Source organism: Xenopus laevis, chromosome 9_10S, assembly GCF_017654675.1.
Source record: "Xenopus laevis strain J_2021 chromosome 9_10S, Xenopus_laevis_v10.1, whole genome shotgun sequence".
Classification (NCBI taxonomy): domain Eukaryota; kingdom Metazoa; phylum Chordata; class Amphibia; order Anura; family Pipidae; genus Xenopus; species Xenopus laevis.
This window is the reverse complement of record NC_054388.1, coordinates 100,426,007-100,442,049: the sequence shown is the minus strand read 5'-3', so window position 1 is coordinate 100,442,049 and position 16,043 is coordinate 100,426,007. Positions and strand designations below refer to the sequence as shown.

At 43.3% G+C, this 16,043-nt stretch overlaps 1 protein-coding gene across 1 annotated transcript; it reads right to left on the bottom strand.

Annotated features, from left to right (window-relative positions):
- Positions 1–13,003: 13,003 nt before the first annotated feature.
- On the bottom strand, positions 13,004–15,358 carry ras-dva1.S (ras-related protein ras-dva S homeolog). Its single transcript, XM_018239244.2, has one exon. It carries the CDS (start codon positions 15,118–15,120, stop codon positions 14,491–14,493), a length of 630 nt encoding a protein of 209 aa, XP_018094733.1. The 5' UTR covers positions 15,121–15,358; the 3' UTR covers positions 13,004–14,490.
- Positions 15,359–16,043: the final 685 nt, after the last annotated feature.

Sequence of the window (16,043 nt, the reverse complement as noted above, 5' to 3'; positions counted from 1 at the left end):
TTTGGATCTTCATATCTTAAGTCTACTAGAAAATTGTGTAAACATTTAATACACCCAATGGGCTACTTCTACTTTCAATAAAGATTTAAAAAATTTGGATTATTTGAATAAAATGGAGTCTATGGTAGACAGCCTTTCTGTAATTTGGATAACGGATCCCATACCTGTACTACAATGCAGGCCTGGACTGGGAGTCAAAATAGGCCCTGCCATTCCAAGTACACAGAGGCTCAAACAGCCCCCTACCAGCCCACTATATGGTAACTTTCTATGGAACCATACAGCAGTAGAGATGTCGCGAACTGTTCGCCGGCGAACATCGGGTGTTCGCGCTCGCCGGAAGTTCGCGAACGTCGCGCGACGTTCGCCATTTTGGGTTCGCCATTGTTGGCGCTTTTTTTTGCCCTCTCACCCCAGACCAGCAGGTACATGGCAGCCAATCAGGAAGCTCTCCCCTGGACCACTCCCCTTCCCTATAAAACCGAAGCCCTGCAGCGTTTTTTCACTCTGCCTGTGTGTGCTGAAGAGATAGTGTAGGGAGAGAGCTGCTGCCTGTTAGTGATTTCAGGGACAGTTGAAAGTTTGCTGGCTAGTAATCGTTTTGATACTGCTCTGTTATTGGAGGGATAGAAGTCTGCAGGGGTTTGAGGGACATTTAAGCTTAGGTAGCTTTGCTGGCTAGTAATCTACCTTCTACTGCAGTGCTCTGTATGTAGCTGCAGTGGGCAGCTGTCCTGCTTCTGATCTCATCTGCTGACTGCTGCAATAACAGTAGTCCTTGTAAGGACTGCTTTTATTTATTTTTTTGTTGTTTTACTACTACTACTACTACTACTATAAGAGCCCAGTGCTATTAGTCTAGCAGTGTTGGGGAGTGGGACTGGTGTGCTAATCTGCTGCTCCTAGTAGTTCAGCAGCACCAACTTTAATTTTTTTTTTTAATATTCATTTTTTTTTATTTTACTTTTTTTATTTTACTACCGCTGTAGTAGTGTATAAGTTGACCTTTTAGGCATTATTTGCCCTGTAGGCATTATTTGCACACTGTTTTCTTCAACCCGCCATCTAGCTGTGTGACCTTGTTCACATTCTGTCTAAATATCCATAATATTACCGTCTCCAGAAAAAACACCGGAGTGACTTTTTTCAAGCAGCCATAATATATTTTACGTAATCCGTATCCACCGCTGTTGTAGTGTATACGTTGACCTTGTAGGCATTGTTTGCCCAGTTTTTTTGGCCGCAGCCACTGAAGCACAGAGGCCAGAAAAAATATGCCATATAAATGCTGAAAATAGTCATTTTTTGCCATACGTTGACTCAACGTATATGGCAAAAAATTACTATTTTCAGCATTTATATGGCATATTTTTTATGGCAACTGTGCTTCAGTGGCTGCGTCCAAAAAAACTGGGCAAACAATGCCTACAAGGTCAACGTATGGCAGTTGTTTAAAGAGAACAGTAGATTACTAGCCAGCAAAGCTACCTAAGCTAAAATGTCCCTCAAATCCCTGCAGACTTCTGTCCCTCCAATACAGAGCAGTATCAAGCAGATTACTAGCCAGCAAACTTACTATCATCTGTCCCTGAAATCACTAACAGCTCTCCCCCTACACTATCTCTTCCAAGCACACACAGGCAGATTTTTCAGATACATTTTTGCCCTTGATCCCCCTCTGGCATGCCACTGTCCAGGTCGTTGCACCCTTTAAACAACTTTAAAATCATTTTTCTGGCCAGAAATGTCTTTTCTAGATGTTAAAGTTCGCCTTCCCATTGAAGTCTATGGGGTTCGCGAACCGTTCGCGAACCGCTCGCATTTTTGCGCAAGTTCGCGAATATGTTCGCGAACTTTTTTTCCGACGTTCGCTACATCCCTATACAGCAGCCTCTCTGGCATTTGCCAGAACCCACATATTGCCAGTCCAGGCCTGCTACAATGTTCCTGTGCAGCCCTAGATTGTTCATGCCTATTTAAATCATCCTAAGAAGGGGTTGCTCACTTTTAAATTAACATTTAGTATGATGTAGAGAGTGATATTCTGAGACAATTTGCAGTTGGTTTCCATTTTTTATTAAGGGGTGTGTTTGCAATTTGGTAGCCCCTATGTGGACTGGTAGCCTACAGGAGGCTCTGTTTGGCAATACACCTGGTTTTTATGCTGTCAAAACTCCTCCGCCTCCAAGCCTGGAATTGAAAAATAAGCAACTGCTTTGATGCTATTGGGAGCAACATCCAAGGGGTTTGGGAGCAACATGTACACACAGCAAATTATTTTTCAGGCCTCCAAAGTGTCTAGAAATTGAAAAGTTTTAGCAATATTTATTGAAATTGTTTATGAATTAGGGCCTCATGGGGCCCTTATATTTATTATAGACACAGGGTCTGCTTCCTCTGTAGTTATGTCCCAGCATATTACCTAGAATTCCCACTCAGATATAAAGGCAGGGGAAGGTTGGTGCAATGTCATGCCAAATCGAGAGGTGGACGTGCTGGTATGACATATGCCTGCAATTTAAAGAAGAATTTAAAAACGAATATAACTTAGTAGATGCAGCGTCAAGCCATATTGAGAGGTGGACGTGATGGGGCAACATATGTCTGTGATTTAAAGAAGGATTTAAAAAACAATTTAACTTAGCAGATGAAAAGAGATAAAAGTTGCTGCCGAGAAACCTGAGTGGAACACGTGCGGGGTGGAGGGAGCAGCAACTGGTTTTTCTACCCAAGGGCTTGGGGCTAATATGTGCTAATAAGCCCTGGTTACATTTCCTTTAATCCTGTTTGTGCAGAGTTGTGACACTTTGTCAGTAACTTACTGTTTTCTTTTGTTCCTCTTCATTTGACTTATTAGTCCCTGTCTCATTCCCAGTTTTTTTTACCAAAGGAAATAAATAAATTGAACAATAAAAGGTACTGTGTGACAATTTAGAGAAATGCCTTTATACAGTGATGTAGTTAGAACTTGTTGCCCTCCCCCATCTTTGGGAATAAGACATTTTTAATAAACATAAACCAAAATTGCTTATCGGTTACCCTGGGCTATTTCCTGGGTTCCCAGCAGCAGGCCTGGACTGGGAGTCAAAATAGGTCCTGCCATTCCAAGTACACAGAGGCCCAAACAGCCCCCTACCAGCCCACTCATGGGTGTCCGCAGAAAATTTTCCAGGGGGGGGCAAGTAATTTAGTTTAGGGTAGCATCCCCCAACAGACAAATATATATATATATATATATATATATATATATATATATATATATATATATATCTAGGGAATGACCACTATAATAAAGGGTGGAATGAATTTATGGAATGTAACTGCTTAGGTGCCCCAGTGTGGAAGTGGTTGAGATAGTTTATTGGCAGATTTGGAAGTAGATGGAGTGTTCTACTAATGTGAGGCAGGGTCTTGACATGAAGGGGCCAGGGATGAGGGACCTCGTGAATCAGGAAGGAGCAGGCAGAGATCAGGTTGGGGAGAGAAAAGGGCAGGTCCTCACCTATTTCTTTTTCATCGCTCAGCTCAGCTCCCGCGCATTCGACTCGTCCTCACAAAGCACCCTCGCGAGTGGCGACGTGACGTTGCGTTGCGTCGGCGACGTCGCGTTGCGTCGGCGACGTCGCGTTGCGTCGGCGACGTCGCATTGGCAAAGTCGCGACGGCGTTCCGTGACGTCAATCAGAGTCACCCCGGAGACTGGGGGAGGCAGTTGGGAAGCGCTGGCTGTGGGTAAAATTAAGCGTGCAGAGAGATTTGTGTGGACAGTCCCAGGGGGGGGCACTGCCCCCTCTTGCCCCCCTCTGTGGACGCCCATGAGCCCACTATATGGTAACTTTCTAGGGAACCATAGAGCAGCCCCTCTGGCATTTGCCAGAACCCACAGATTGCCAGTCCGGGCCTGCCCAGCAGTCACAGGCAGAGCCGGGCCAAGTAATATGGCGCCCAAGGCCCAGTAGTAATTACATTTACAAATAACTATGGGGAATGTGTAGTGAATGTATATTGGGAAAAATATTTCGCTAGTCTATAATAAAACATTTGGCACCTGACTTCTAAGTTTCCATGTTCCATGATGATGTTATCCCTAACCTCAAACCTAAATCCAAATATATTATATTGCTTATAAGGTCTCACTTAGCTGTCTCCCATTGACTCCATTTTGTCCAAATCATTTTTTTAAATGTTTTTCTTTTTCTTTGTAATAATAAAACAGTACATTCTACTTCATCCAAACTAACATATAATGAATCCCTATAGGAAACAAAACCAGTCAATTAGCCATTTAAACAAGACCGGGCCTGGATGTGCAACTGGTCCCCCCACTCCCTCCAGACGCAAATTTTCTTACTTCTTTTCTGTGCGAAGGAAGCTGCGTAGTTTTTACTTCTCCTGTGAGCCTAGAGGGGGTGCACCCCCCACACCCCCGTAGTTAAACCATTGAAACCAGTCTATTGGATTTATTTCATGTTTACTTAAGGTATGAAAGGTAAGGAAAGATCCATTATCCAGAAAACGTCAGCTCCCAAGCCTTCAGGATAACAGGTCCCATACCTGTATTTTCAATGGATCTACAGGATTTACAGGGCTCAGCTCTATGCGTTTGCAGCTACACCATATCCCATGTAATCTCTAGCAAGAAAGTTATTCACATGGAAACTGCTTTATCTCACACTTGGCTTCTCAAAACACTTGTAACTGTCCCAAGAATCTCAGGATTATGTGTCTAAATGGCCAGCAACGTGACACCATGCTCAGTAGAGGAGATGTGCTTGATGGGTTTAGGTATTGCAACACGTGTAATAGCAAAAAGCAAAAAGAAAACAAAACATTTCATGAGAAATGTAAGACACGTTTTTTCTTCAGGTGAAACTACCGGATTGAAGAGGGTGAATCTGAACCAGGAAAGCAGGATGAGGTTCAATAGAATGTGAACTGGAAAGAGAGCGAATCAGATGCATGTTCAGTAAGGGGCACATTTACTATTGGTTAATTAACCCTCAATATTCGACCCTCAAAGTAAAATCCTTCGACTTCGAATATCGAAGTCGAAGGATTTACCGCATTTAGTACGATCGGATGATCGAAGGAAAAATCGATTTTCCTTCGATCAAAAAAAGCTTAGAAAGTTTATGGGGACCTTCCCCATAGGCCAACATTGGTGCTCGGTAGGTTTTAGGTGGCAAAGTATGTAGTCAAAGTTTTCTTTAAAGAGACAGTACTTCGACTATCGAATAGTCGAACGATTTGTAGTTCAAATCGTTCGATTCGAAGTCGCAGTTGTAGTAGCCAATTCGATGTTGTATTCATTCAAATCCTTCACTCGAGCTTAGTAAATGTGCTCCTAAGTGTTGGACAGTGCCAAATAAAATAGCAAAATAAATAGCAAAATCCTAAGTGGAAAGAATGTTTTCTAAACAAACAAAGGGGAGGGCTACATACACAACGGCATGTAAACTGGAGGAGGGAACGTTAGCCACACTATATTACAGCCACACTTTAACATGTTGCTCTCCGACCCCTTGGATGTTGCTCCCATTGGCCTCAAAGCAGGTGCTTATTTTTGAATTCCAGGCTTGGAGGCAAGTTTTGGTTGCATGGAAACCATGTGTATTGCCAAACAGAACCTCCTGTAGGCTGCCAGTCCACATAGGGGCTACCAAATAGCCAATCACAGCACTTATTTTGCACCCCCATGAACATTTTTCATGCTTGTGTTGCTGCCCCTTTTTTTTTTTTAATGTGGCTCATTGGTAAAAAAAAAAGGTTGGGGACCCCCACTATATAAGAACAAGAAATTGGTGCAGAGGAATTGGTCCCAAATGCTGTACCAATGTAGGATGGGCCTACAAGGGTAGCAGAGAATTGTGTGGCAGGTCCCAGCCCTAGTGGGCCCCAGTCATGTAGAATTCACTTTTTGAATTCCACCATAAGAAATATATTACCTTTAGCAATATGTATATCTAATTGTTGTGAGAGTGGGTGTTGGCTGTCAGTCTCTCTGGTAGACCCTAGGAGGCCTGGTCCAACCCCATCTTTGCCTACCAGGCTAATCTTAACTTTGCAACTGTGAGTCAACAAGGACAGAACAATCACATCTAGAAAATCCAAGTTGAAGCTTAGCCACATCTCATAAGCAGATACAGGGGGAAAATCCTGTTTTGTTCATTTACGTCATTATTATATATGCAAAACAGTGTCCCAGGCATGTCAAATCCCATTTATTTGGCAGAAGTCTCCTTGATGTAAGCCCCTATCCCAAATCAGTGGAGCAGGGAGCACAGCAGTGAGAAGGAATGGTGGTGGCATACCTGGGTCCCACAGCAAATTATTTTTCAGGCCCCCAAAATGTCTAGAGTTTGACCTGTTTTACCAGGTCCCTATACCTCCTGCCCCCCCCCTGCAGCTGCAGGGTCTGCTTCCTCTATAGTTACACCCCTGGGTGGTGGGGCAGAAAAGGTGCGGAGGATTTGCCCCTAGATCACTTTGGATTTGGACTGGAATATCTGGTGCCCTTGTTTTCTAGTTACCATTACAGTTCGGGTGCCATCCTCCCCAGCAGAAAAGTTTCTTACTTCACATCACAAGTCGTGGGGGATAATATAGCGGAGCTCGTGTCCACCTGGTGCCTCTTCTCCCTGGGCTTCTTGCAGTCTTGGGCTGTCTGGCTTACTGCTAAAGGGTACATTTTCCCTTTAATCAAATGAAACATATAATAGGTGAGACAACAGTGAGACATGTGCAATACACCTGCCGATACACAATTCAAAAAATAGAAACCATCTGATTAGACAAATATAATAAAATGAATTACTTCCAATGGAGAAGAAGAATTCTCCCTTAGACCTGCTTAGCGAGGCGTAAATATGAAATAACCACAGCAACCAATCAGATCTTTGCTTTGCTTATTGATTATTATGGAATACTGCATTGGTGCAATAATTATTGCTCTATGTCATAATTAGGTAAATAAAGATCCTTCCTGTCCCTGAGCATATTCCATTATCTGGGAATCACTGAAACTAATGTTAGTTTCCATTCTAAGAGCTCAATGAGTTGTACCTTTTTTACTCCCTGTTGGAGGGATGCTGGGAGTTGTGGAATATTCACAGTTGGGGGCCTGCATGGAATAAAAATTAAACAATAATGTTTAAGCATATTGTGCACAGATTAGTGTGCCAGTGAGCATTGGATTTTCTTGACCTGTTGAAAACCTTCTCTCTATAAGCCGCCAGGACAGGGCTTTAGTCTGGGCCACTGATAGAAATATGAAATTTTATACAGTATGTGTACAGTAAGGGACATACTGTAACTGTATAATTAAGTCAAAAGAAAAATTTACAAGCCTGGAACGTTTTCACCTGAAACCAGACGAGCAGTGTCGGCCTGGCCCACCAGGATACCAGGAAAACTCCCAGTGGGCCCAGGTGTCAGTGGGCCTCTTGCTTCTTATTTAAGAAGAAAACATTTAAACACGGTTGAATTCTCCTTTAATGATTAGCAACGAATCACCAGCATAGGCTAATACCTTGAGTTGCTTATTGTTAATTCCTTTAATTGAATTCTAGAAATCATATTAATGGTTCTAGCTCAATATTGAATAATAGAGGTGATAAGGGGCAGCCTTGCCTGGTCCCTTTGAATATTTCAAATTGTGGTGACATTGCCCCCCCCCAAAGGTAATTTGAGAATTGGGATTTTTATAGAGATATTTGGTAGGATAGTAAAATGGACCCGTAATGCCAAATTTTTCGAGGGAGACAAATTAGTTATTGCAAGTAGTATTATTAAACGTCTTCTCCGCATCAATATTAACGATGGAGCTAGGAATCTTGTGTTTTTTTGGCAATAAATATTATGTGCATTAGAGCACCTGATCTATTTTTAATGAAATCATTTTGGGCCATCAAAATCACTAAGGGAGAATTAAAGAGAGACAATCAGCTGGGATTTTAGACAGTATCTTAATATCTTGATTTAGTAAGGAAATTGGCCTATAAGAGGAGGGAAGAGATACATCTTTATATTTTTTTGGGATGACTGTGAGATTTGAAAATTTGCTAGAGGGTAAGCTTTTTCCAAAAATAAAATATCACTGAATAAATTTGTAAGAAAGGGAGAAATGTTGTCTTTTAAAATGTTGTGAAAAGAAGGGGGAAGGCCATTGGGGCCCCCTGCTTTTGAAGCTTTCAAAATGTTAATAGTAATGGAGACTTCTTCTGTAGTAATTAAATTATTAAGGCTCTCTAATTGCTCAATTGAAATCTGAGGGATCTTGTAATCTTCAAAAAAGATTTAATTTTCTCAGAATAAACTAGTGGCTTGTAGTATAATTATTTGTAGTAGTTCCTAGAGATATCAACAATCTTATCGGGATCATTAGTCAACAGATTACTTTTAACTTTGGTCTTTATAAGTTTAGCCTGTCTGTTCTCTAAATTAGTAAGATTAAAAAGTAGCTGGTTGGCTTTGTTACTCAAATTATTGAATTTAGCATGCAAGTAAAGGTGGCCATACACGGATAGATCCGCTCGTTTGGCGATGTCGCCAAACGAGCGGATCTCCCTCCGATATGCCCACCTTGAGGTGGGCAATATCGGGCTGATCCGATCGTGGGCCCTAGGGCCCAACGATCGGATCCTAGCGTTCGCCAAACGGGCGGTCGGATTGCGGGACCGCATCAACGAACAGATGCGGCCGCGATCCGACGGGATTTTTAATCCCATCCGATCGAGATCTGGCCGACTTTCGGCCAGATCTCGATCGGGGAAGCCCGTCGGGGGCCCCCATACACGGGCCAATAAGCTGCCGACTCGGTCTGTCGGCAGCTTTTATCGGCCCGTGTATGGCCACCTTAAGAAGCAAAGATGTTAATGCCTAATTTTGATCCAAGCTTTAAGATCATCTATAGCTGTCTTATATCTTAAGGAATTATCTATTGAAGAACATTGCTTTCATTTGAGATAAAGAATACTCTGTTTTTTACTTAAAGGGGTTGTTCACCTTCCAACACTTTCTTCAGTTCAGTTGTTTTCAGGTTCACCAGAAGTAAAGACTTTTTGCAACTACTTTCTATTTTATTTTATTTTTTTTTTACAGTTTTTCTAAAATCTAAGTTTAAAGTTTAATGTCTCTGGTGTTTGAGTCTGGCAGCTCAGTAATTCAGGAGCAGACTCTAAACTGTTACAATTTTACAACATTTAGTTGTTACATTTCTCAGCAGCATCTCTGGAGTATCAGCAACTATTGTATCAATTCTTACAGCTGCCTTTAATGAAACCCAGAGATTCTGCTCAGCAGGGACAAAAATAAGAAATGTATCAAATAAATGTATCCATTTAGAACCGTTTACATGGTCGGCGACCCCCTCCCAGAGCTGCTTTAGAAGGTTAGAATTACACTTTACACTTTAAAATTTTAAAGTAGAAAGTAATTGGAAAAAGTCTTTATTTCAGGTGAACTATCTGAAACCAACTGAACTGAAAAAAGTTTTGGAAGGTGAACCACCTCTTTAACTCAGAGAAATTCTTGTGCACCTTTCTAAAGAACTGGGACTTGAATGAGGAAATCTCCCCTCTAACCAAAGCCTTTCATGTTTCACAAACTAAGGATGGGTTATTCAGATGATCTTTGTTATCAACCAGAAATTACTCCCATTTTTTAGATGTTTTTATCAAAGGGATATTAAAAGAGCGATCAAAAGCTCTCTCCCAGTGGCGTAACTAGATATTACTGGGCCCCACAGAGAATTTTCTTTTCAGTCCCCAAAAATGTCTAGAGGTTGAGCTGTTTTACCAATATTTTTTGAAATTATATATGAGTTAGGGCCTCATGGAGCCCCTATAATTCCTGGGTCCCCCTGCAGCCGCAGGGTCTGCTTTCTCTGCTCTCTCCTAAGCTATGTACTCTCCCTCTCTTTTGCCAAAATTGTTTCTGGTAGATAAGGAGCTAATGTGATCTCACTCAGCGCAGGCTTGGTAAAAAGTTAATTTATTAGAAAGTCAACAGAGTGTTAGAGCCGCTCTCTTTTCCTCTATAGCAAATTATTCCCCAGCAGTAACTTCAAATGCACTATACTCCGAGTCTTAGATCTCTATGAGATATTCAGTCTGCTATCCTTTAATGAGTAATTTAAAGGATTCAGGGTTACAGTCACTGGGTCTCATCTGCCATTTTGTAGATAATTTGTTTATTATTATTATCCAGCACTGAAGCAAACCATTCAAGGAAAAGGACACCAGGCGTATATGAGAACCCCCAAACGGGAGAGTCAAACAAACAAGTGCACATCATATTCAGAGCAGTGACAAGCGCAGGCTAAACTGAATGGTGGGCTCTGAGGGGAGTGACGCGAGAGCTTCGTTGGTGTTCATGAAGGACCGGGGACCCACACATAGATCACTTCTAACCCTCTGAGGTCTGCTGGCAAGCTCCAGTAACCAGTAAGTATATATTCTGACGAATTCGGGTCTTAAGATGGCCATAGACGTACACACTCCGCGTGTGGAGTGTCCCGGCATTTTTCGTGCCACGTCGATCAGTCGTTCAGTCGATCGGACAGGTTAGCAAATTTCTGTCGGCTACTGATAATATCTCTGCATGCATTGCTGATCTGACGATATCAGTCGGAGACTGTCACCAGCTTTTGTTGGACATAAACTTTCGTACGATTGCTGTCAGGGCAGAACATCTTTCTGGTCTGTTATTTTACTACTTTATTTAAACTGAAGGTTAGTGGCAGATCGGGAGATGGGGACGTCCGTTTGTTCATCCAATAAAACAGATAAACTTGTGCACCTAGTACGGATTCTCTACCCTTTCAGACAGGTGCTCTAACTCAGTGCTTCCATTCCTGTGGGTGCCGAAACCAGAAGTCCAGTTTCTATAATTGTAATGCCCAGCCCAAAGATTATTGATGCATGCTACTACCTAAGTCTTGGTTAAACAGCCGGGGGGTTTACAGGTTAAAGACTGTTGATGTAAACCCCAACATTATCTTGTACTTATGTAGTAAGTCACAATGAGGAGCAAACATCTGCCTATGGTGGAAATATGGATGGACTGATGGAAATTATACTAAGGTATGGCTCATTAGGCACCAGCAGGAGATCCTCTGGCAGCTCAGTCCAACTCTGGCAGTCATGATATCACCTGGTATAACCCTATTTCCAATATTCTTTCATGTGTGTCTTCGTCATCTGTCGTTGCAGTGCTGGGCTACACCCAATGCTCACCTTGCACAGGCATTCTACCATTTCCCACGGTATCCTCAATACAAGGAGCTCTATTCTAAGAGTTACTATATCTCTGCCTAAGTGCTGTGCAGGCAGATGTTTTACCAGCAGATCAGATGCAAGTGGGGTTAACGTGTGTGTCTATTAAAGTGAATTCAACATTTTGGGGGAACATCCCTCCATCAAATGCAATTTATGAGTATGTGGACCCTCTATACCCGGCACCAAGCTTTCTATGACAGAAGAAATTAGGCTGGTGGTACATTGTTTAGAACTGTTATGCATTCCAATGGGGCAAACTATACTCATCAGCCCCAAAAGACATTTGGCATCCAACAGTGAACAGTGAAACAGTGGCCTGTGTTAAACATTTACCAGCACCTTATATTCATGGGCATTACTGGAGGGGTCTTGTTAAAAGGCATCCAGATGGGTTTTGAGGGTAATGCCCGTGGGTGCTGCCCCATATATGGTGGGTGTCAATCACACTGACAATGAGTTTTGGGACAAGGGGCATTGTAAGCAGAAAAACAGGATATTTTATGTGAGTAAATGAGTCCTTATGCGTGCTATTTCCTTTTAAAGGGGAAGTTCATTACTTGGATGTAGATAATGACAGTCTGTGACCATTTACAACTCTTTCTGTTGTTGAATTCTCTGTGCACTTATAACTGCTTCACTTGCCCACTTGGAATGCACCGTGTATCTGTGGCTGAACTGTATGCTGTACAGAGAAAAGCCCACCACTTCAACGGGCTGCCAATACCTTCAAGACCACCTAGCAGTCATAGGATGCTTCCTCAATAGTTACATCAATGGTGATGTGCATGTTTCAAATGAATTGTATAACCCCCCATGAATAGTTGTGCCTCTATCATATGCCTTTGTATGCTTAGTTCACTGGTTGGTTCTCAGCAACCCAAAGAATCTAGCCTCAGTAGCCTGGTCACCTGGAGTAATGCATCAATAGCACATACAAACAACCAGTGGTGTAACTAGATGTTATTGGGCCCCACAGCACATTCATTTTAGGGCCCCTAACATTTCCAGAGGTTGCACTGATTTACCAATAAATGTTGAAATTGCTCATTATTTGAACCTCATTATTATGCCTCCTGGGCCCCCTGCAGCCTCAGGGTCTGCTTCCTCTATAGATACGTCGGTGCAAACAAGCCTGCATTTTTTCTCAGTAGAGGGGACCACGGCAGCTCCCAACCATAGTCCTTTAAATAAATATGTATTAATAAATATGTACATGTCTCTGTGCCCAATAGTGCATGTATGTATGTTTATTTAAAAAATGATAGATGGACAACATGCAAGATTTCAGGGGCATTTCATGTGGTCCCTCACTATTCACTATAGGGTCCACACGTCTTGCCATTATATTTTAATAGAAATATACCCACATTTTATTCTGTGAATCTTCTAAAAAAAAAAACAGTGTACGATTTGCTTCTAGTACAACAGGTTATCTGATAGAAGCATGTATAAGTCTGCGCAGGCAGGTGGGGGGCTTTCATTATAAAGGGGCTTCCTGATTGATAACAAGAGATTTAAAATGAAAAAAAAAAATCTATTTGAATATATGTATGGATGCATGATGCAGCTCTTCCCATGCCTGTATCTATATCTATAATTTTACTTGAAAGATTGTTTCTTATTAAAACCACGTTTGCTATACATGCCATTGCCAGCTGCACCCCATAATTTGCACAGAAGCACAAAGAGTAGGTTTCTCAGTGGAAATGATGGAATACAGTGACTTTATTACAAAAACATTGTTTTTATTCACAGAAAAATGTTACAGAAATGTGCAGTGATGACAGTTCAGATTCTTGGAACAATGATCTACCCCTGCCAGTTATTGTGCCCACTAATGTAAACCTTTCAAAACATTCAAATTATACAAAAGACTAGTGGAAATGTATAAAATGATACCCTCCATTTTTTTATTTTAGCAGTTTGTTCGGCTGAAGGTAGGAATGGGCCAGGAATTTGTTCAACTGTACCAACCAAAAGCAATCTGCTTCATAAACAACATTCATAAGTAACCTTAGGCAAATACAAGGTCTATTTTTCTTTTTCAGACGTTATGGGGTATAAAAACATGTAAAGCGTCCCACCCAGATTATATAATCAGTTCTTTTGACACTGAGCAAATATTTTGCTGCCCAACAACAGACTCCTATTTCTTCGTAGAGTAGCTATTTCCGATTTCTTATGCCTAGAATGCCTTTGAGCAAGCACAGCCCTAGGGACGGCCCTGCCTTTGTGACTGGCAGACTTGGCACTTACTCAGTACTCTCAGTCAGTGATATCAGGTTAGCAGGTATTGCTTCTCTTATCCACCAGTACAGTCTTTGTTGTTAGACTTGGTGCTCTGCTGTCGCTATGCACAAAAATCATCAGTTTGGCAAAAATGACCTCTCATCCACCAGTGAGCAGAGACTAGGAGACATGGCACTATCCCACTATTCACTAGTGACTTAACTAGAAGTTACTGGGCCCCACAGCAAATTAATTTTAGGGCCCCCAACCAGGGCCGGAATTAGGGGTAGGCAGAGTAGACGCCTGCTTAGGGCGCAACCAGGGGGGGGCACACTTTTAAGGGGAATTTTTTCTTTTTGACCATTGTATGCATGTCCTTTAATAGTTTTTCAATTTTATAAACCCCCTCTTGCCTGTGATTGATACTGAGGGCAGACACACTCCTCACCTCCCTCTTGGCAGCTGCTGGCACAGGTACATGTTTGTGGGCAATATCTTGGCTTCTGCTTGCACAGGTAAACAGATGATGAGGGGCAATAGGATTTTTGGCACAGATACATATTTAGGAGCAATATGATAGATTTTTGGCTGCTGCTTACACAGGTACATATGGGGGACAATGGTAATGCAGGACCGGGTGGGGGCACTGATTGAAGCCCTTGCCTAGGGTGTCAAAATACCTTGGCCTGGCCGTCAACATATCCAGAGGTTGTCCTTTTTTTTACCAATATATGTTGAAATTGCTCTTTATTCGGGCTTCACGGGACCTCCTTGCAGCCGCAGGGTCTGCTTCCTCTATAGTTACACCCCTGACTTGTAGTAAATGCCATCAGGTTGGCACAGAGGATGCCTCCCTTCCACCAGTGCTGCTGGCACAATCTATGTTTGTTCGAATCCCAATGGACACCCAAGCAGTGGGCACCAAGTACACTAATGGGGCTGCTGGTGGAGCAGTGGAGCTTCAGGTGTAGATACTGGAGGTCCATTTAGGATAAAGTGCAACTCTGGGGTTTCCTGCGGTGTTGGTTTGTGTTGGACTCTGGCTGTGCGCTGGCTCTGCGCCTCTCTAGGGCTGGGCTCAGCCAGGCAGGAGAGTTCACCCTTCGCATCAGCTCCTGGAACACGTCCCACACTCTGTAGTCGACCTTAGCCGAGGTCTCCACGTATCCACAGTCCCATTCCAACTCTGCGGTGGCAGCAGCCCTGAGATCCACCATCTGTCCAGCCTCCAACCCGGGGAACAAGTCCATCTGGTTGGCCACTACCACTATGGGCACCTCGGCGTCTCCTTTCACCTGGATGATCTCGCTCCTCAGCCTCTCCACCTGCTGGAAGGAGTCCGGCTCGGACAGAGAGAAGACCAGGGCAAAGGCGTCCCCTTGCTGGATGCTGAGTTTGCGCATGGCCGGGAAGGAGTAGCTGCCGCTGGTGTCCAGGATCTGGATGCGCAACTGGAGCTCCCCGGGCTCGGGGTTCAGGCAGTGCATCTCCTCTACTGTGCGCCGGTAGCGCTCCTCGAAACTGTCGTTGAGGAATCGCTGGATGAGGGCAGTCTTGCCGACCCCGGCAGCTCCAAAGAACACCAGGCGCACAGTGTCACTAGAGGACACAGACATTGCGCTGCTGAGCGTTTTCTCGCTGTCTCAATGGAGCGCTATCCAGGGTGCTGATAGGAGACGTTGGTCGGGCTTTATACGGGGACGGCTTGTGGGTCTGCTCCTCTTATAGAGACACTGGATTACTGCTCAGGCGCACTTTACTTTCCTATTTATTCTTTTTCCTTATATGGTGGCTTCAGACGAAATCATGAGAACACAAAATACAGCTCCGACGCTCCTTAGTTGTGTGAGTGCTGCGGCGCATCCCTCTGTATTTATACCCCAGCCCGGGCAAGCTCCAACCAATGAGTGCAAAGCCTGCACACAGTTGATTGGTCGCGCAGAGTGGCCCTGAGCCAGGGGGCGGGGTGAGTCAGGGGACACGTGTGTGTGTGTGACCCAGAGTGAAAACACATTTAATAACAATCCCCGTGTTTCTTTCATAATGATATTTTCTTTCTTTTTACAAGGATTTCCTTGTTATTTTCAGAGCTCTGGGAGAGAACGTGATCCCATGAGGGACAGGCACATGCACAAGGGTGTTGGGTTGAATTAATCACTCAGTGAGGGAGAGACTGACAAATCAATTGTTTATCAGACAATCCAGGGACTGAGGTGGACTGGGCAGAATCATGAATTGGCCTGTCAATAATTGGTGCAAATAAAGGGACAGTCCTGTTGTTATTTGCCCAATGCCCATGTTTAGTGTTTCTCGTGGCCTCAAGCAGCGTTTGGCCTGACAAAAGACCCAAGTTGTCGAGAATGTATTGTTTTCACAACCGATACAATATCCTTGCAGAGTGCGTACATGTGGGATCACACGAAACGCGTTAGGGAAAATGTCTGGTTCATAAATCTGTTTTACTTCACCACTGTGTCAACTGATCTGTCGAGTGCACGCTGCAAGGATATTGTATCGGTTGTGAAAGCCTCCCAAAGCT

Bases quoted from the DNA above. Each gene is read 5' to 3' on its own strand.
- ras-dva1.S (XM_018239244.2), bottom strand. From the start codon at position 15,120: ATGTCTGTGTCCTCTAGTGACACTGTGCGCCTGGTGTTCTTTGGAGCT.